The sequence below is a fragment of the Macaca nemestrina genome, chromosome 4 (genome assembly GCF_043159975.1).
Source record: "Macaca nemestrina isolate mMacNem1 chromosome 4, mMacNem.hap1, whole genome shotgun sequence".
NCBI lineage: Eukaryota > Metazoa > Chordata > Mammalia > Primates > Cercopithecidae > Macaca > Macaca nemestrina.
The window spans coordinates 143519738-143542544 of record NC_092128.1 but is presented as its reverse complement, the minus strand read 5'-3'; the positions used below and the strand labels follow the sequence as shown (position 1 = coordinate 143542544).

Here is a 22807-nt window from a genome sequence, read left to right as displayed (position 1 = left end):
CCCAGCAGGGATCGACAGCATTTCACAGGCCAGGCCACTTGAGGGGGCTGCAGGCTGGGGAGAAGGATAATGTCTCTCTAATTAACATATAGTGACAGAAAGGAAATCAGTGGTTTACAGGAAGTAAAGAGAAATTTGGATTATAAAGAAGAACAAGGACATTTTTGTATTTTGGAAATACAAAACATTTTGTATTGAAGAAATATTATCTTAACTATGGTGATAGCTTCACGGGCATATACATGTATAAAACTTTATCTGGCAGAGCAGGGTGGCTCATGCCTGTAATTCCAACATTTGGGAGCCCGAGGCAGGTGGATTACTTGAGGTGAAGAGTTCGAGACCACTGTGGCCAATATGGTGAAACCCTGTCTCTAATAAAAATACAAAAATTAGCTGGGCATGGTGGCAGGAGCGTGTAATCCCAGCTACTTGGGAGGCTGAGGCAGGAGAATCTCTTGAACCTAGGAGACAAAGCACCACTGCACTCCAGCCTGGGCGACAAAATGAGACTCCATCTCAAAAAAAAAAAAACTCATCAACTTGTACACTTTAAATATGTACAATTTCTCATATGTCAATTATACAGCAATAAAACTGAAAACATTTTAAAATTTAAAAATAAGACACAGGAGTCCGCTGAAAAATTTCCCACCAGCCAAAGTGTGAAAATTTGATGATCAAAATGGAAAATAACTATAATGGATGGAGTTGATGAAAATGCATCATTACATTCAAAACCAAGGGGAAAAGTCACCATTTGAAGTGGCAAGTAAAACAACTCCTACTTTGAAAATTGGTAGTTTAAGAGAAAACAAATCAGGCATTTATCATGCCATATCAGTAGGAACTGTATTTCAGAGTAACTAAATATTCTTGGTTGATTAAAAAAAAAGAAAGAAAAGCTCTCCTTTACAGAATAATGCCAGCTAGTAAATGCAGAATAAATGACAGAATTAAAAAATGCTTTTACAAACTCTAATTACATATTATTTCAGGGAAGTATTAATATTATCAACTTGTGGGATTTTTTTTTTTAAGACAAACATTCACTTAATGGTTGACAGAAAACTAGATGTTATCTTAACGCCAAAATAATGTTCTAAAGACATAGAAGAAAGGAAGCAGTAGAGTATCATTACCGTGTTTCAACTGTCAGTATTAGCATCACAAATAGTGGGCTGACCAGCAAAAAGACCATGACTCGCTGAAGGCTCAGATGATCATTAGCAATTTTTTTTTTTTTTTTTTTTTTTTGAGACAGAGTCTTGCTCTGTCGCCCAGCCTGGAGTGCAGTGGCGCAATCTTGGCTCAATGCAACCTCTGCCGCCCGGGTTCAAGTGATTCTCCTGCCTCAGCCTCCCGAGCAGCTGGGATGACAGGTGTGTGCCATCACGCCTGGCTAATTTTTGTATTTTTAGTAGAGACGAGGTTTCAGCATCTTGGCCAAGATTGTCTTGAACTCCTGACCTCATGATCCACCCGACTCAGCCTCCCAAAGTGCTGGGATTATAGGCGTGAGCCACTGCACCCAGCCCAATCATTAGCAATTTTAGAAATAAAGTACATTTTAATTAGTTATGATTTTTTAAAATTACATTTTGTTTTAGATATAATGCTATTGCATACTTAACAGACTACGGTATAGTGTAAACATGACTTTTATAAGCAATGGAAAACCAAAACATTTGTGTGGCCTCGCTTTACTGTGACGTTTGCTTCATTGCAGTGGTCTGGAATGAAACCTGAAATACGTCCAAGGTAAGCCTGTCATTTGCTGGCATGCTAGCCCTACCTCAATAAGGGTTATTTCCCTCTCTTAATCACATATAAACAAGTCTGTCTTGAAAGTCTTGTAAAAAATAATAATAATAATAACCGCTAGTCCCTTTACTTCTATTGTTTGTTTTGGTTTTGGTTTTGGTTTTGAGACAGAGTCTCGCTCAGTTGCCCAGGCTAGAGTACAGTGGCGCAATCTCGGCTCACTGCAACCTCCGCCTCCCAGGTTCAAGCGATTCTTCTGCCTCAGCCTCCTGAGTGGCTGGGACTACAGGTGCCCACCACCATGCCCGGCTAATTTTTGTATTTTTAATAGAGATGGGGTTTTACCATATTGGCCAGGCTGGTCTCGAACTCCTGACTTCCAGATCTGCCCACCTCGGCCTCCCAAAGTGCTGGGATTACAGGCGTGAGCCACTGCACCAGGCCTGTTTTTTGTTTGTTTTTTTTTTTGTTTGAGACAGAGTCTTGCTCTGTCGCCCAGGCTGAAGTACAGTGACACAATTTCAGCTCACTGCAACCTCCACCTCCCAGGTTCAAGCAATTTTCGTGCCTCAGCCCCCCAAGTAGCCGGGACTACAGGCACATGCCACCATGTCTGGCTGATTTTTATATTTTTTGAAGAGATGGGGTTTCATCATGTTGGCCAGGCTGGTCTCCAACTCCTGACCTCAGGCAATCCACTTGCCTCGGACTCCCCAAGTGCTGGGACTTCAGGTGTGAGCCACTGCAGTCAGCCATTTTACCTCTGTTAAAGCTAAACTTATCTATTATAAGAAGGTGCAAGTAGCTAACTGCTTCCTGGCACCTTCTAATGTAGTAGTGCCAGACTATGTTTGTACAGAAATACATAATATTTAATACAAAGGACTTCCCTTTTTCTCTCATTATCTTATAGTTTGGACAAAACACATATTATATTATCCATAAATTTACTTTAACAATATTATAGAGTATGGTATAAACAAAAGGCACTGAGTCTGATATTACTGAAAATCAATGGATTGGAAAGAAGAAACTTGGGATATGAGAAGTATTAAAAATAAATAAAATAAAATGACAGGGTTTAGCATATTGTTATCAAGAGTAGATGGAATAACAGAAGTGTCATCTGGCTGGGCACAGTGGTTCACACCTGTAATCTCAGCACTTAGAGAGGTCAAGGCAGGTGGATCACTTGAGTGCAGGAGTTCAAGACCAGCCTGGGCAACATAAGGAGACCCTGTCTCTACAGAAAAATTTTAAAACTAGCCAAGCATCGTGGTGCGCACCTATTGTCCCAGCTACTCAGGAGGCTGAGTTGGGAGGATCACTTGGCCCAGGGAAGTCAAGGCTGCAGTGAGCCCTGACTGCATCACTGCACTCCAGCCTGGCCGGGCGTGGTGGCTCATGCCTGTAACCCCAGCACTTCGGGAGGCGAAGGTGGGCAGATCATGAGACTCCAGGAGTTCAAGACCAGCCTGGGAGACATGGTGAAACCCCATCTCTATAAAAAATACCAATGTTAGCCAGGCGTGGTGGTGCGTACCTATAATCACAGCTACTCCAGGTGGATCACTTAAGCCTGGGAAGCTGAGGCTGCAGTGAGCCGAGATCGTGCCACTGCATTCCAGCCTGGGCGACAGAAGGAGCCTGTCTCAAATTTAAAAAGAAGGGAAGTGTCGTCTGTCAGAATATTCCTGCCCCTTAGGATAAAGCCAGAGGAAAAGGAGTGAAAAACAGGAAGAAGAGTTTCTCGAATATCCACAAATAATAGCAACAGGCCTGTGGAGCAGATTGTACTAAAAAGATTCAACAGAGAAATCTGGAGAATGTTATTCTGACAACAGCAGCAGCTAAGAATCAGGTTCTTTATTAGGAAGGACCACCAAGGTAAATGAAGTATCAAGCAAAGATCAGGTATGGATTGTGAAAATGGGCAGGGGCAGTCCCGGAGAAAAATGAAGACAAAGGGATGTTTCCTGCAAAGCCCAAGTGGGCACAATGGAAAAGGCCGGCACAGGGAGAGGCGGGGCTCATGCTGGAAGGGGCATGTAGAAATGGAGAGTGAAACATAGTCAGCAGAAGGGATCGTAGGTATGAACCCAGGATAGAAATGTTTAAGAACTGTAATAAAGAATGTAAAAAGTCAAGCATGGTTGGAGAAGAAAAGTTGGTTTAATTAGAACTACCAGTTTGTTATTATTTTATTTATTTATTTTTTTTTTTTTTTTCGAGAAGAAGCCTGACTCTGTCGCCCAGGCTGGAGTGCAGTAGCACAATCTCAGCTCACTGCAACCTTCGCCTCCTGGGTTCAAGTGATTCTCCTGCCTCAGCCTCCCAAGTAGCTGGGATTACAGGCATGCGCCACCACGCCCAGTTATTTTTGTTTTAAAGTAGTGACAGGATTTCACCACGTTGGTCAGGCTGGTCTCAAACTCTTGACCTCAGGTGATCTGCCTGCCTCGGCCTCCCAAAGTGTTGGGATTACAGGCATGAGCCACGACACCCAGCTGTGTCAGATTTGAGCTAACCAATAACAGTAAAGAGACTGAGTTTTGTATGGGGAATCTTTCTAGGGCAGAACAGGCTGAGAAAAGGTCTGGCAGACAGGACTGGAGATGCTACATCACCAGGAACTAAGTTACTGGTGGCCTGTGGTCACTCAGCTCCTGTAGATACAGTACAAACAGTGGCAAGAGATGCAAATCAGGTACCTGATAAAGAGCCCTTATCCAGAATATATAAAGAACTTTTACAATCCAACAATAGACACATAATCCAATGTAAAAATGGGCCAAGGATTTGAAGAGATATTTCTCTAAGGAAGATATACAAACGTCCAAATCGCAAATGAAAAGATGCTCAACATCACTGGTCGTCAGGAAAATGCACCTCTAAGAGATACCACCTGACACGCCCTAGGATGGCAATAATCAAAAAAATGAACAATAATAAATGCTGGCAAGGCTGAGGAGAAATCGGAACCCTCATAGACACAGGTAGGAAATGAATGAAAACATCTCCATGCAAAAATGTGTACATATAATAATGTCGGCCAGGCACGGTGGGTCATGCCTATAATTCCAGCACTCTGGGAGGCTGAGGTGGGCAGATCACCTGAGGTTGGAGTTCGAGACCAGCCTGATCGACATGGTGAAACCCTGTCTCTACTAAAAACACAAAAATGAGGCATGGTGGCACGCGCCTGTAATCCCAGCTACTGAGGAGGCTGAGGCAGGAGAATTGCTTGAACCTGGGAGGTGGAGGTTGCAGTGAGCCGAGATCGCACCACTGCACTCTAGCCTGGGTGACAAAGTGAGACTCCATCTAGGGGGAAAAAAAAAAAAAAAAAAGAAATGCAAAGAATTAAGAAGAGTGGAAGTGATCTTGGCTATAAAAAAAAAAAAAAAACAGAATGGAGAACTTATACTACATAATTTCAGACTGACAACAAAAGCTCACATAATCAAGACAATGTGGTATTGGCACAGGAAAGACAAATATATCAGTGGCACAGAATTTGGAGAGACCAGAAATAGGCCTGCCCGTATGATGGGCTGACTGTCTACAATGGCCTAGAAAGTAATTCAATGGAGAAAGGAAAGTACGAAATTATCAGAACCAACATGGAATTACTTATGTTAAGCAAGCCCTGACAAAGCTGGGGAAGGTCATGAAGAAAGGGCTCTCATGCTTGTATGCCTGATAACAAAAAAGATTCTACAAAAGCCACAACCTTGAACAAAGGCCATCACAACCTTACACAGAAATACATCTGTTAAGACATCAGCCCGACAACTGCCTGCCCAACCTTCGACAGTATCACTCTTGTTCTTGATCTTTGTAGCCAAGAATAATGACTTCAAAACAATTCTGTAACACTCCTCATTTTTTCCTTTAAAGCTGGGTGTAGGCCAGGCGTGGTGGCTCATGCCAGTACTTTGGGCGGCCGAGGTGAGTGGATCAGCTGAGGTCAGGAGTTCGAGACCAGCCTGGCCAACATGGTGAAACCCCATCTCTACTAAAAATACCAAAAAATTCACCAGTCGTGGTGGCGTGTGCCTGTAATCCCAGCTACTAGGAAGTCTGAGGCAGGAGAATCCCTTAAACTCGGGAAGCGGAGGTTGCAGTGAGCCGAGATTGTGCCACTGCACTCCAGCCTGGGTGACAGAGCGAGACTCTCTAACAAAAACAAAACAAACAAAAAAAGCAGGGTATAGTGGGTACAATAGTTCCAGCTATTTGAGGGGCCAAGGCAGGAGGATCACTTTAACTCAGGAGTTCAAGTGCAGCCAGGAGAAAATAACAAGACCTGTCTCTTTAAAAAAAAAAAAAAAAAAAAAAAAAAACAACCATTGTTTTCCTGAAAATGGACCTAATTTATTACGTTCCCACTGCTATGTTCTATTCCCAAATAAACATTTTTTTCTCTTAGAAAAAAGGCCTCTCTCTGTTTGTTATCTGGTTCACATAATTGGTGTCAGAAACAGGACCTGAAAAGGCACTGTAAGAATTGGTGATTCTTGGCACCACTGCAGCACTCACTTGACCCCTTGGGCTCGCCACCACCATGATTCTCCTTTTCTGTCCTGGTATGTCTTCTCTCAGTCTGAGTCTCCTTCCTTTTAGTAGAGGCTTTTTTACTTTATTTGGAACGTGGTTTGGATAAGGCCACCTTAATAATGAATCACACATCCCTCTTGGGATGATTGATAGACTTTTTACCTTTTCCGGAAAGTATTTTCTAGTATAAAGAAAAGCGTCTTTCTGGATTAAGTACTCTTGGTTTCTACAAAATTGACATTCTCTCTGGGAGGCATGACTTCTCTGGTTTGTGTACCCCATTTAATATCTCATTTGATATGCATGCCTAGGTTAAAATGTTTTTGAACACTCTTATCTTGGATTCTTTTCATTTGATTTGACTCTTTTCCCAGGCTTGTTTCTGAAAACTTTCTGAGACCAAAATAAATGTTCTGGATAGTGGGCACAGAATGGCTAATTAAAAGCCACTAGGCGGCGAGGTGCGGTGGCTCATGCCTATAATCCCAGCACCATGCGAGGCCAAGGCAGGCAGATCACTTGAGCTCAGGAGTTCAAGACCAGCCTGAGCAACATGGCAAAACCTCGTATCTACCAAAAAATACAAACAATTAGCCAGGCGTGGTGGCACGCACACCTGTAGTCCCAACTACTCGGGAGGCTCAGGTGGGAAGATCGCTTGAGCCCGGGAGGTGGAGGCTGCAGTGAGGTGAGATTGCACCACTGTAATCCAGCCTGGGTGACAGAGTGAGACTCCATCTCAAAATTTTAAAAAAGCTACTAGGGTGGTTGCCACCATCTAAAACACTAGTCTGAATTCCTCATGGGATTTATAGAATTTTCTTTGCTCTTGAGAGATTAATAAGAAATGGAATAAGATTCTCAAACATTTAGGCATGCTAGGTTTTCTGGGACTATAGAAGGCTATATATTATGGCCCATTCTTCTGCACATTTTTCAACTGATGGGCACATTACAAGGAAAATTCAGAGCACTAAGGGTCATTATTCAAAAAGACCTGCAACTATAGAGTTAACATGTTGAGTCTTCTAACTCACTATCTCTCTATTTGTTTTTCTGCCTACTTTAAATCTGCTGACTTTTCTACTGGTGTTGAGATGAAACGCACTGCTTATGGCATTCCAGCCAAGATATTTTTAAAAAGAGAGAGAGAGAGAGAAGTCTTTTAAAGGGCTTTCAAATTAATGACTTTATGAATTACAACAGCTCCATGGTAACCAACAACTTTGACACCTTTTAGAAATATAAATTTAGGTTTGCCTAACTAGCAACTGTGTATGGTGATGAAACACTTAATTGAAAAATCAATCTCTAAAAGAAAAAGAACTAGATAGATGTTTATAATGCTAGGCACTCAAGTCAAACAGGTCAAAATCTTGAGCTTAGAGCAATAATAAAAGGTATGTCTGTCCAGCATATACACACACAAAAAAATCTTGCTTTTTCCAGCACGCAGAGGCAAAAAGAAAAAGCCAAAACAAAAAACAAACCAAAAAAACCTGCTAAAGTTCTTCCCTGCCTACATTTGCTAATTAAGCAAACCAGACAGGCAAACAAAAGATAGATATGTTACTAATTCAAGGCTACCTGGAGATTTTATTTTACTTATACAATTCAACCTGTCCTAGCTATTATGTAAACATCGAACTTTTAACCCTAAACTCATCTGAAACTACAAAAAAGTGGCAGGGGTTGGGGGATGGTTTCAAAGATGCTTTAAAAATCAAAGTGCCATGAAAACTGCTGTACCCAAAATTTTGGCCCATGGCCTTCATTATTAGATTAGCTATTGAGGCAAATAAAGTTTAGACATATGAACAGGTTCCAGTTTTGCCAGAAATATAATCTGGATCCGACTGTCTTATAAACCAGTGAGTTTGTATTACAATCTCATGATGAAAATTCAAAAATGAAAACTATAAGACCTTTATTTGTGTGCATATTTATGTGTTTATTTGTATGTGCATGTATTTTATGTTGTGTCTACATTGTATAACTGGGCATAGTTAGTTGGCAAGAAGTCCCTTAAAGAGAAAGGAGTGCTCACATAAAATATATAGTAATTAACCCAAATGCCTTTCAGTTCACATGACTTATGTAAATCTCTAATCAATAAGTTGGTTTTAAAGTTATTGGTAAGATAAAAATTAAAATATCTTCAAATTTGTCAGCATGCATCTTTGCCTAGGTTTACTGCTCAGACAGTTTATATTTGTCTCTATTAGACATTTTAAGACATCACGGTTTCACAACAAGGTTATAAAACTATAAACCCAGCCTACAACAGAATGATCTTCGTTTGTGTAATGTTTTGATAAATAAGACTAATTTATCACTGTTGGTTGAAAAAAAAAAACAGGTTTATATCCTGACTTATTGGACACCTGATATTCACAAGCTATAAAAATGATTAACAGGGAAATAACTTGAAATGACATTTAGCTTTGTCTAATATCTCAATTCTCATGAATAATCTAGGTAAACTGTTAATAAATAAATTACATCAATGTAAATGGGATAAATGCTTCTAAATGAATTTTTCAAGTAATTTGAAATCTTAAAGTTATGTTCAATCAAATAATAAATACTAATTAAATGTCTGGGTCATTTCCAACTAAGATTTTTAAAATTATGTTACAGGGAAAGAAACTTCTAAAAATTATAAAATGGTTCTCATCTATAAAACAGTTATAAGTGAAAAACAATTCAAGATCTTGCTTTCTAGGTTTTCACTAAAAGTAAAGGTTAAGAACAGTTTAAAATTCTAATGAATATGTAGAATTTTATATATAAAATGTGCCTAAAACATATAAGGTATTTTTTAATAAGAAAAAAGTATAAGATGGGCATAAAAATGTGTTCCTTACTGAGAAAAGAATGATTTAGAGTCAGACACAGTAGCTCATACGAGGGAGACTGAGGTAGAAGGATCACTTGAGGCCAGGAGTTTGAGGCTGCAGCAAGCACTCCAGTCTGGCTGACAGAGTGAGACCTTCTCTCGGAAAAAAAGAAAAAATTAACATTTTTTTTATTTAAAAATTTTTTAAAGAATAATTTTATCTAACTTAGAGGTTATTTAAAGGTTATTTCAAAATATGGATATGGAAAGAAATAGAATACCAAAAGAGAGAGATGTGAAAAAAGTTATGGATACGAAGATATATTTTTTAAGGAAGGTTACAAAGAAAAGAATAACTTTGTATGAGAAAGAATCTCATGTGATAAGCTTTTGTTCTAAACTAAAATGACTGCTTATTTAAGATAAGGAAGTGCAGGACAAAGCAGAAAGTCCAAGCACATCAACAATGATCCAAGAAAAGTCATGATCAGGTTCATGAAAAGACAATTTATAAAAGGAATTTTGCACGTGATTAAGTTGGCTATAATTAAAAGAGATTGTTTATGTTTAGTCTTTCTAAAAACTGATCTATGATGCTAAAAATACACTAATACAAAAATTTTAAAATTTGGTTACCTATATTAAAACAATATGGTTTACCTAAAGTATTTGTTTTTAATAACATTGCAAGAGGTTTTGATTTTTAATTCCGAAATCTGTTTAACACTCATCTCCTAAACTATTTCTATTTCTTCCTGAGATCTAATTAATTTTCCTACTCTCAGGTTGGAGATGTAATGTTTTTCATTTCACTTCTTCAGGAAAAGTTCTTTCCTTTTGAAGTTTCTCAAATTTGTATCAGAAGTTCAACCTTTGCTGTACCTCACTGCAAATGATTTGCAGGTCATACATCATTGCCTTCTGTTCTTTCTTCTCTTAAAAAGGTATATCTTTTTGCTTGGCTGGGGTGATAACTCTCTCCTTCAACCTTTTTGTCAACTCCTGTTAACTTTTTTTTTCCTAGTTCTAACTCTGCTATTATGGCCTGACACTAACATGTTTATTTTAAAAGCCTAGAAAGCAATGTTTTCCTTCAGTATAATTTGATTCTGTACTCTTGGCTTTTCTTGATATGTCTGAATTATTCCCTGTACTGAGGAAACTTCCCATGCTGTTACTAAGAGTCATGCATTCCCCTACTCAAGGTACTAGGGTGTTTTTTGTTTTTTGTTTTTCTTTTTAGACAGCGTCTCACTCTGTCACCCAGGCTGGAGTGCAGTGGCGTCATCCCGGCTCACTGCAACCTCTGCCTCCCTGGTTCAAGCAATTCTCCTGCCTCAGCCTCCTGAGTAGCTGGGACTACAGGCACACACCACCATGCCTGGCTAATTTTTTATTTTTAGTAGAGATAGCATTTCACCATGTCGGCCAGGCTGGTCTTGAACTCTTGACCTCATGTGATCCACCTGCCTCAGCCTCCCAAAGTGCTGAGATTACACGCGTGAGCCACCACACCCAGTCACAAGGTATTAGTTTTCTTTTACATTCCTCTATACACTCATGACCCTCAATATGCTCTTTCTATTTCTGATTAAATTCAAGTACACTTCTAATCAGGTTTGACTTCCAAGTTACCTAAATGGGTTTCCCACAAAGACAGGCAATCACAATACAAAAGGTTTTTCTTTGCATTTTTAGTAACTGGCCTTTAAAAAAAAAAAAAAAAAAGATTTTATGCTTTATCAAGATAATCTCCTATGCTGTCTTTATTAGATTTTCGATTACTTGGGAAAACTGAGCTTTACAGGGTTAAGGTTTTTCTTTTCTTCTTTTTTTTTTTTTTTTTGTTTTTTTGAGATGGAGTCTTGCTCTTGTTGCCGAGGCTAGAGTGCAGTGACGCGGTCTCGGCTCACTGCAACCTCTGCCTCGGCTCACTGCAACCTCTGCCTCCTGGGTTCAAGCGATTCTCCTGCCTCAGCCTCCTGAGTAACTGGATTACAGGCACCTGCCACCACACCCGGCTAATTTTTTGTATTTTTAGTAGAGATGGGGTTTCACCATGTTGGTCAGGCTGGTCTCAAACTCCTGACCTTGTGATCCACCTGCCTCGGCCTCCCAACGTGCTGAGATTACAGGCGTGAGCCACCGCGCCAGGCCAGGTTAAGGTTTTTCTATCCATGTAAATTTCCATATTGCTTTTGAAGTCTTTTAATTATCACTCTGATTAAATGAGTAACTACTATTTATGAGTGACCTGTGATTCTGTTTTGATCAAGTGTTTTGAACCTTTTGGCACCTCTGGCAGGTTTCCACAGAATCAAAATCCAAAATTCTTTCTGACCTAAAATTAACTTTATGATTGTCCAGTTATGCCCCTGAAAAGCTTCAAGTAATGTATGTCACATCTTATAGAGATATTAAATGATTCATCTTTTTTGAAACATTATACGGAATACATGGACAAATAAGTAATATTAGCTCTTCTTTTAGTTATTTTTGTGGGTATGTTATTCATATAAATATTCTAAAAAGTATATAAATTCATTAAAATATAATATGTTATCAGTCATAATTGATTTCTTTTTAAAGTTGTATTTGTATGGATATGTTATTAATGTGAATATTCTAAAGATTATATGAAATGTATAGAAGTCTGATGGCCCTATGATCCAGGTTGTTATCTTAAAACACTGCATGTAAGAAATAAATAAATTCCTTATCAATTGGGAAATTTCATCGGATCTTAACCATGGCTTTCCTAAGTTGTTGTTGTCAACCACTGTTACTGTTCTGAATTATTCTCTGAAAACATCTGCAATCAGCTACATTCCAAAACTGCTTTTTACGGAAATGACTTTAACAAGTACTCTTTTTTTTTTTTGAGACGGAGTCTCGCTCTGTTGCCCAGGCTGGAGTGCAGTGGCGCGACCTCGGCTCACTGCAACCTCACCTCCCGGGTTCAAGTGATTCTTCTGCCTCAGCCTCCCAAGTAGCTGGGACTACAGGCACACGCCACCACGACCAGCTAGTTTTTGTATTTTTAGTAGAGACGGGGTTTCACCAAATTGGCCAGGCTGGTCTCAAACTCCTAACCTCGTGATCCGCCCGCCTCAGTTCCCCAAAGTGCTGGGATTACAGGGGTAAGCCACCGCACCCAGCCCAACAAGTATTCTTGAACACATTTCTGATAACTTTAAGATCAATGGACTAAATGACAACTTCCAGAACTCTAATATATCAAAGAAACTGATTGGTGCATAAAACTGTCAATGGCCAACCTCGTAGTACAATGGTACTGCATCTGACTCCATAAAATTGCTAATCAAGATCAAGCAAAATAAAATTTAATGACTTCAAATTAAGTAATTGATGACAATAATGTGTTTGTGACTTTTCATTTTTGGTTCTTTACTTAAATATTTTGTCTAACAGATTTAAGACATTTTTCTTGCATAAGCTATCTATAATATATATAATATATATTATAGACATATATAACATAGGTCTATTATATATATATTTTATATATAATAGATTCTTTTTATATATATATATATAGTATTTGGTAAAGTATACTTTTGTGAACAAAGATGGAACCATTTGCTTTTCCTCCCTATTGGATTCCTCCCAAAATTCACAAACGATTTGTATTCTTATTTTTATTTATACAAATTCAATAAAAATCTGCTCTCAAGCAGGATACAGCTGGAAATATACACATTGGTTATATACCAGCAAGGCTTTGACTGAAATGTCTTATTTGAAAATGTGCATTGAATGCCTGGCTTCCAGAGTTCCCAGACTTGCAATGAGTCAGTAAAAATTGTCACTTCCTGGAAGGCCCAAGATCCTTAAGATTGTATGTAAGATGCCCTGGTTTGGCTTCCTAGCTCAGGAGGTTCTTAAATCTGAGATTCCTGTGTGATCAACGTGGGAGGAAAAAGTTATGTCTCCATAGAAAAACTATAATATACCTATTCTTATTATAGATTGTAGCCCTGTGCATTGTTTTAAAGTTCTTGTTATCTACGTGTAGACTGGACTAGATCTTGAATTCTTCTAATTTCCTCCAATACTTGGTCACAATTCTCCAGCTGGCTTATAAAGCTTTATTAGCTGAAACTAGATAATTTTTTTTTGAGACAGAGTCTCACTCTGTCGACCTGTCTGGAGTGCAGTGGTGCAATCATGATTCACTGTAGCCTCTACCTCCCGGGTTCAAGTGATTCTCGTGCCCCAGCCTCCCGAGTAGCTGGGACTACAGGCACACACCACCACACCCATCTAACTTTTGTATTTTTAGTAGAGACAGGGTTTCACAATGTGGGCCAGGCTGGTCTTGAACTCCTGACCTCAAGTGATCTGCCAGCCTTGGCCTCCCAAAGTGCTGGGATTTCAGGTGTGACCAACTGACGCCCGGCTGAAACTAGATAAATTTTAAGAAACAAGCCTCATGTCTGATTTATGAACCACAAAAAATGTTCACCCAACTGCCCAATGTCATGACCAAAGATATTCAAACTACAAACCAGAAGAAAAAGTTGCTATTTTCACAGTGTAAATAGCTTTCTCCAGGAGGTTAGAATAAGACTTCATACCATAATGAGACTTTTACCCCTCTTAATGCTACTCTGCTCACTTGGCAGACTAATAGTGTAATTGAAATTTTATAATCAATAGCCTCTGCTGGTAACTTAACAAAACCTAACTTAAAGAAATATTTTTGTATCGATTCATTAAACAAGAAAATGTCTGTGCAATTTCTCATATTACAAGCTGTATCTGGATAAATTCCTCTGGGAAAGCTGAAACCCATATACATAAAACAATACAGGCCATAAGGTTACAGCAGGTCTCACCTAATTCCCTATGGTGATTTGACTTATTCAATTGGTTTTCTTTAAGCCTAGATTTACAACTCAAAGCCATTATGCAAACTGACATTGTCATATTACTATTAAGTTTACCTTTTATTTTCCCTTTTTAAACTTTTAATCTGGGCCAGGCACGGCGGCTCACGCCTATAATCCCACCTTTGGGAGGCTGAAGCGGGTGGATTACTTGAGGTCAGGAGTTCGAGACCAGCCTGGCCAAGATGGCAAAATCCTGTCTCTACTGAAAATATAAAAATTAGTTGGGAGTGGTGACCGTTGCCTGTAATCTCAGCCACTCCAGAGGCTGAGGCAAGAGAATCACTTGAACATGGGAGGCAGAGGTTGCCGTGAGCCAAGATCACACCACAGTACTCCAGCCTGGGAGACAGAGTGAGATTCAGTCTCAAAAAAAAAAAAAAAAAAACTTAACTACAGGGCCGGGAGCGGTGGCTCACACCTGTAATCCCAGAACTTTGGGAGGCCAAGGCAGGTGGATCACTTGAGATCAAGAGTTCAAGACCAGCCTGGCCAACATAGTGAAACCCTATCTTTACTAAAAATACAAAAATTACCCAGGCGTGGTGGTGCACGCCTGTAATCCCAGCTACTCGGGAGACTGAAGCAGGAGAACTGCTTGAACCCAGGAGGCGGAGGTCGCAGGGAGCCGAGATCACACCACTGCACTCCAGCCTGGGTGACAGAGCAAGACTTTGTCTCAAAAGAATAAACAAACAAAAATAAGTACAGGATGAATGATCAGTCATGCTTTCTGAGAAAGATCCTGATCAAAAGGAAGAAATGTAAAAGTTGTCAAAATCAAAATGGAGTTACCAATATTAAGAAAAGCAGAGGCAGGGAAGACCATGAGGAGAGTTATCTTGTATGCCTGGTAATAAAAAAGATTCTACAAAAACCACAACTTTGCTCAAAGGCTACCACAACCTTACACAGAAAAATGCTTATCTGCCAACGTCATCTGCCCAGCAACTGCCAGCCTACCCTCGGACTGCCATCACCCTTGTTATTGATCTTTGCAGCCAAGGATAATTATTTCAAAACAATTACATAATCCTCCTCATTTTTTCCTTTAAAAATCTTCGTCTTTGGGCCGGGCGCGGTGGCTCAAGCCTGTAATCCCAGCACTTTGGGAGGCCGAGACGGGCGGATCACAAGGTCAGGAGATCGAGACCATCCTGGCTAACACGGCGAAACCCCGTCTCTACTAAAAACACAAAAAATTAGCCGGGCGAGGTGGCGGCGCCTGTGGTCCCAGCTACTCGGGAGGCTGAGGCAGGAGAATGGCGGGAACCCGGGAGGCGGAGCTTGCAGTGAGCTGAGATCTGGCCACTGCACTCCAGCCTGGGCGACAGAGCGAGGCTCCATCTCAAAAAAAAAAAAAAAAAAAAAATCTTCGTCTTTGGCCAGGCGCGGTGGCTCACACCTGTAATCCCAGCACTTTGGGAGACCAAGGCGGGTGGATCACGAGGTCAGAAGATCGAGACCATCCTGGCTAACAAGGTGAAACCCAGTTTCTACTAAAAATACAAAAAAAAAATTAGCCAGGCGCCTGCAGTCCCAGCTACGTGGGAGGCTGAGGCAGGAGAATGGTGTGAACCTGGGAGGTGGAGCCTGCAGTGAGCCGAGATCACACCACTGCACTCCAGCCTGGTGACAGAGTGAGACCTTGTCTAAAAAAACAAAAAATAAAAAAAAAAAAAACAGTGTCTTCATTAACTTATAATAACTCATAAAAAATTAAAAATTAAACTTTGTCTTCCTGTACCTCCCCGAAAACACAGTTTACTGTGGCTTGCATATTCCCATTGCAATGCTCTATTCCAAAATACCCATCATTTTCTTCTACAGAGCCCTTCTCTGTTTGTTATTTAGATTGACAAGTCTTCAACAAATGGTGCCAAAACAACTGCATATCCATACTGGCCGAGGTGGGATAAATCTTGACCTTTACCTCAAACCATTCATAAAAATCAATTCAAGACGAATCACAGGCCCAAACATAAAAGTTAAAACTACACACAGGGCCAGGCGAGGTGGCTCATGCCTATAATCCCAGCACTTTCAGAGGCCAAGGCAAGCAGATCGCTTAAGTCCAAGAGTTCAAAACTAGCATAGGCAACATGACAAAACCCTGTCTCTACAAAAAATACAAAAAAATTTTTTGCTGGGCATGGTGGCATGCCACTTGGGAGGCTGAGGTGGGAGGATGGCTTCAGTCCAGGAGGTGGGAAGCTGCAGCAAACCAAGATTGCACCACTACACTGTAGCCTGGATGACAGAGCAAGACGCTACCTCAAAAAAATAAACAATTTTTTAAAAATTGGCTTCTTCCACACAGGGTGCTTAGGAGGAATCCGCCTAAGCAAATCTGTCTGCCCTCTCAGTCACTGAGCCCCTGATGAGCTCCTGCCACCGCTCTAGGAATACACACATTGAAGTCTGGGGACAATATATTTATCTAACTTCTGTATCAAAATTAAAGACCTGCTATGGCAGTGAAAAAAGAAACTGAATTTATCATTTTCAACTAAAGAAAAATGACAGACAAAAATCGAACCTGTACGCGGGGCGTGGTGGCTCACACCTGTAATCCCAGCACTTTGGGAGGCCGAAGCGGGAGGATCACGAGGTCAGGAGATCAAGATCATCCTGGCTAACACTGTGAAACTCCGTCTCTACTAAAAATACAAAAAATTAGCCAGGTGTGGTGGCGGACACCCGTAGTCCCAGCTACCCGGGAGACTGAGGCAGGAGAATGGCGTGAACCCAGGAGGCGGAGCTTGCAGTGAGCCGAGATCGCACCACTGGACTCCAGCCTGGGCTACAGAGCGAGACTCCATCTCAAAAAAAAAAAAAGAAAAAAAAAAAGAAAAAAAAACAAAAAAAAAATCAAACCTGCGGTGCAGGACAGGATCCTGTGCCCTATACAATTTCTCTGATTCTTATGGGTTTTTACACCATTAACACTTTTAATACTACCTTATTTTACTATTTTTCTTCTCTACCTATTATTTTATTTTTTTTTTCTTTGAGACGGAGTCTCGCTCTGTCGCCCAGGCTGCAGTGCAGTGGCGCGATCTCGGCTCACTGCAAGCTCCGCCTCCCGGGTTCCCGCCATTCTCCTGCCTCAGCCTCCCGAGTAGCTGGGACTAGAGGTGCCCGCCACCTCGCCCGGCTAATTTTTTTGTATTTTCAGTAGAGATGGCGTTTCACCGTGTTAGCCAGGATGGTCTCGATCTCCTGACCTCGTGATCCTCCCGCCTCGGCCTCCCAAAGAGCTGGGATTACAGGCGGGAGCCACCGTGCCCGTACCTATTATTTTCTTACACATTTATAAGAGAAAGAACGTATTAAAAGAAGCCTACTCTCGTAATTTATGGGATGATGCAAGGAACACGGAGGCAACTCTGTGGGATGGGCATACAGCAGTTTGGCATGGTAAGCAGGGATGCTTTCATCTCTGTGTTGCCGTTCACGTGTACTGCATTGGAACTGTGTTACCATGCCATTTCATTGACTGAGAAGATACTGAAAAATATAACGGAAGTGATATTTACTATTCCCTGTTATCTGTTTGCATGCATTGTGCATATGTAAGTGTCTTCCTTAAAATGAATTTCCCACAGAGATTAGTTTCTATTAAACAAAGAGCCAAGCAGCACTGAAGATTGTAAGCTGACATGTGAAAATGTATATTTAACACATCTAAAAGAGTAAGAGACTAATTTATTAAAACTATAAAAAACTGCTTTAAAAAAATTAAAACTACAAAGCTTCTAGAAGAAAATCTAGAATATCTTTGTGACCTTATGGTTGGCAAAAATTTCTTAAAATACAAAAAACCCTAACCATAAAAGAAAAAATATGATGTAGTGAACTGTATCCAAATTAAAATTTTCAAAAGATACCTTTATGGAAATAGAAAAGCCACAGTCTAGAGAAATATTCACAGTGCACATTCGACAAAAGATTCACATCCACAACATATAAAGAACTTCTAGAAATCAATAATATAGAGTCAAATAACCCAGTTTGAACAAAGATGTGAACAGACATTTCACAAGTATAAACAGCCAATATGCACAACACAAGATGTTCCTGGTTGGGCATGGTGGCTCATACCTGTAATCCCAGCACTTTGGGAGGCTGAGGCAGGTGGATCACTTGAGGTCAGGAGTTTAAGACCAGCCTGGCCAACGTAGTGAAACCCCGTCTCTACTAAAAATACAAAAATACAAAAATTAGCTGGGCATATTGGCACACACTTGTAATCCCAGCTATTCAAGAGGCTGAGATAGGAGAATCACTTGAACCCGGAAGGTACAGTGATCCAAGATCGCACCACTGCACTCCAGCCTGGGTGACAGAGTGAGACTCTGTCTCAAAAAACAAAAAAAAAAAAGTTCCTACCCATCAACCATCGCCAGCAAAATGTAAATTAAAACCACAATGAGGGCCGGGTGTGGTGGCTCACACCTGTAATCCCAGCACTTTGGGAAGCCAAGGCGGGCGGATCATGAGGTCAGGAGATCGAGACCATCCTGGCTAACATGGTGAAACCCCATCTCTAATAAAAATACAAAAATTAGCTGGGTGGGTACTCGGGAGGCTGAGGCAGGAGAATTACCTGAACCCTGGAGGTGGAGGGTGCAGTGAGCCGAGATTGCACCACTGTACTCCAGGCTGGCAACAGAGCGAGACTCCACCTCAAAAAAAAAAAAAAAAAAAAAGCAAAAAAAAAAAACCACAATGAAGTACCATTTCACAACCATGAAAATGCCTAAAATTAAAAGACAATACCATAGGATGGTGAGAATGTGTAACAAATGGAACTTTAATAAATTGCTGAGCAAGTATAAAGTAGTACAACCACACTGACAACAGTTTGGGAGTTTCTTCTAAAGTTAAATATATACCGACTTTGTGACTTAACAATTGCACTTCTAGGCATTTACCCAAGGAAAACTGAAATTCACATTCACCAAGTCTTGTGAAGAATGCTCACAGTACTTTTTTTCATAATAGCCAAAAACTAAAAACAGACCAAATGTCTATTTACGGATTTTTAAAAACTGGTATATTCATATAATGGCATACTACTGAGCAATAAAAGTGAATGAACTACTGATACATGTTACATGATACGACACTGATGCATCTCAAAAATATGTTGAGTTTAAGAAGCCAGTTGCAAAAGACTCCACATTACATGATTCCACTCTTAGGAAATTCTTTATCTTTTTTTTTTTTTTTTTTTTGAGACGGAGTCTCACTCTTATCACCCAGGCTGGAGTGCAGTGGCGTGATCTGGGCTCACTGCAACCCCCACCTCCCAGGTTCAAGCGATTCTCCTGCCTCAGCCTCCCGAATAGCCGGGATTACAGACGCCCACCACCACATCTAATTTTGGTGTTTTTAGTAGAAACAGGGTTTCACCATTTTGGTCAGGCTGCTCTCGAACTCCTGACCTCAAATGATACGTGCACCTGGTCTCCCAAAGTGCCGGGATTATAGGCGTGAGCCACTGCACCTGGCCACTCTTATGAAATTCTAAAAAAGCAAAACTAAATAACAATAATAGCAATTAGGACAATAATTCCCCAGGGAAAGGGAGTTATTGACTGGAAATGGGCACAATAAATTCATTGGGGTGGGGATAACAGCTTATATCTTAATTGGAGTTGGTGAATATAGGGTCTACCATCTATCAAAATTTGCTGAACTCATTTTAAAAAATCATTTAAAAATCTGTGCATATTAAATGTAAATTGTACCTCTAAATAGTAAATTTATTGACAGTGTATAAAAATAGCTATTTAAAAGTTGCATATAATAGACATACTTAATAAACACAAAAAAAATACCTTTGTCCACCTGCAAAGCTTCACCCCAGAGTGGCTCCCAATCAACTGATAACCTGAGTGGAAAAGCAGGGAACACAAAGTTGGACTGATCCAAAGTGTCATATCAAAAAGTGACATTAAAATTTAGCAAATTTTTTTTTTTTGCTAAATTATTGCAGTCAACCAACCCATGGCAGAAAACAAGATTTAATTCAGCAAGATGAGAAAACAATTTAAAATGTATATGTATCTAATAACATAGACTCAAAATACATAAAGAAATGATCTTTCTTTTTTTTTTTAAAGACAGTCCCACTCTGTCGTCAAGGCTGGAGTGCAGTGTTGCAATCTCAACTCACTGCAACCTCTGCCTCCTGGGTTTAATCGGTTCTCATGCCTCAGCCTCCTGCATAATTGGGACTACAGTTGTGCTTCACCCTGCCAGGATAATTTGTTTGTATTTTCAGTAGAAATGGGGTTTCACCATGTTGGCAAGGCTGGTCTCAAACTCCTGTCCTCAAGTGATCCATCTATCTCCACCTCCCAAAGTGCTGGGATTATAGGCATGAGCCACCGTACCCAATCAAGAAACAATAAATTAATCCAAAAATTATATGAGGAGATTTTAACCTCTCTGTATCTAACAGATCTCATAGGTAAAAACTCAGTAAAACTCTAAAAGATGTAAGCAACACAACACATAAACTGGACTAAAAATACACAGAGCCCTGCACTCACCAACTACAGAATTTACATTCTTTTCATGGACCAGTGAAACATTTATAAAAATGAACGGCATGCTGGGCCATAAAACAAAAGTAATAATATATTTCAAATGAATGAATGGGGAGCTATCATCAGTAATCTTTGAAAGAAGATGAAGAACCAGGTGTCAATGGGAGATTAAAACAAAGTAATGTTGACCCAAAGACAGAAAAATCAAATTCTAGGAACTACATCTGAAATGTGAATTCTCAGTAGCCGTACAACCTATCATTTCACATTTTCGAGCTACATAGGACATGAAAAGCATGGAAAAAGCCAGGCCAAAGTAATCTCATTTCCTTTTTAAACAAACTAGTAGTACAAACAAGTAGTACATTCTGATTTCAGAAAGCATTCAATACCGTTTCTCATGAGGCTTCAGGTAATAAGCCACAATTATCATGAGTCGCTCACACAAAAAGACTCTTGCAGGCAAATAAGGCAAATGGAGAAATACAGTCTGGATGATAGCGTAAGTGGATCAGTGGCTGGTTAAACATCCATATTCACACTGTGATGATTATTGGAGCAATGTCAATTTGGATTACAAGTCTCCAGTGGTGACATTTACAGGGCTTTGTCTTTTATCCTCTTCTACATTTATGTAAACACCTTGCATATAAATAAACAAAGGACTGCTTATGTACTCGAAGGTGGAACTGAGTCCAATTGAATAACTCATCTCTGATACCAAATATGCATTTAAAAGATCCCCAGAGGAAATTCTAGTTCTTCTCTTGGAATTCCATATTATATTGTTCATACTATCATAGAAATCATCCTCTACAACATTAACTCTTTGTATTTTTCTCTCCCAAGATACATAGGTTTCTATAAATTTTGCATTTAGGTAAAGAAAAAAACTGTACATTACAGGATGGAGAGATCTGTAGTTGACCACAGCACAAATATAAGCCAACAGTGTACAACTGCTGAAAATCATTGTGTGGAATTCTGCTTCTAGCCAAGATGGAGTAACAGAGAGGATTTACAATCCTACCTGAAATACCAAAAAATGGACAAAATATATGAAACAACAGATTTCAGAACATGAGACATCAGGCAACAAAAGATGGTGATTCCATAGAGATAGGAAAAAATTAAGGTGAGCCCTCCCATTACCTCGGCTTACTGTCTGGAAACCTTCCAGGCCATGTAGCAAAGAGAGACTACCCAAGCGAAGCCCAGTGGACTCGAGTTTGGAAAATGGAACAGATGACAAAGGTGGCTACAGTTTGCAGGATTGAAAGCTAGAGAGATGAAACCTATGAAGAGACTCCAAGAGTCTACAGGGGATTTCTCTCAAGTATTTGCCCAAGTACTATTTAGCACATTCACAAGAGAAACACTACTCAAGGATGGGAAAGAACCATTTCTGGAAGACTAGACATTTAGAGAAGAAACAATTACAGAACTTGAAGACACAGTGATAGAAACTATCCCAAATGGGATGGGTGTGGTGGCTCACGCCTGTAATCCCAGCACTTTGGGAGGCGGAGGCGGGTGGATCACCTGAGGTCAGGAGTTCAAGAACAGCCTGACCAATATGGTGAAACCCTGCCTCTATTAAAAATTCAAAAATTAGCCAGGCATGGTGGCACACGCCTGTAATACCAGCTACTAGGGAGGCTGAAGCAGGAGAATCGCTTGAACTCTGGAGGAGGAGGATGCGGTGAGCCAAGATCATACCACTGCACTCCAGACTGGGCAACAAAAGCGAAAGTCCATCTCAAAAAAAAAACAAAAAAACAAAAAAAAAGAAACTATCCCAAAAGAAAAGAGGGAGAGAGGAAGGGAAGGACTGGGGTAATGCCTGATGCTTACAGCAGGCTGAGAATTGTAACTGTTTCTGACAGTCAGACTATAAATCTAAAGATGCACAAGGCATTAGGTAGACTACATAGAAGCGTTTTGCCTCAATAGTGAGGAATAATTAGCCCTATACTGAGCCGGCTCTTGTCTCATCATCTAAGAAGCTATAAAAGTAAGATATAAAGCTCAAATTATTTCCAAGTAACTTAACCTCATCCCAGAAAAAAAAAAAAAAAAAAACTGTTTATAAGAGTGTTTATATAAAAATATCCAGGCCAGGTGCGGTGGCTCACGCCTGTAATCCCGACACTTTGGGAGGCCAAGGTGGGCAG

At 40.2% G+C, this 22807-nt stretch overlaps 1 protein-coding gene across 3 annotated transcripts in view; it reads right to left on the bottom strand.

Annotated features, from left to right (window-relative positions):
- LOC105466335 (S-adenosyl-L-methionine-dependent tRNA 4-demethylwyosine synthase TYW1) overlaps positions 1-22807 on the bottom strand; it is a 252872-nt gene that overhangs the window by 176949 nt on the left and 53116 nt on the right. For 2 of the 3 annotated variants that reach the window (XM_071095310.1, XM_011715316.3), the window contains exon 9: positions 19920-19972. The exons of the other annotated variant lie outside the window; for it this stretch is intronic. In XM_071095310.1, the coding sequence (XP_070951411.1) occupies positions 19920-19972 (53 nt within the window). The remainder of the gene's footprint in view (positions 1-19919; positions 19973-22807) is intronic. 3 annotated transcript variants of the gene reach the window in all.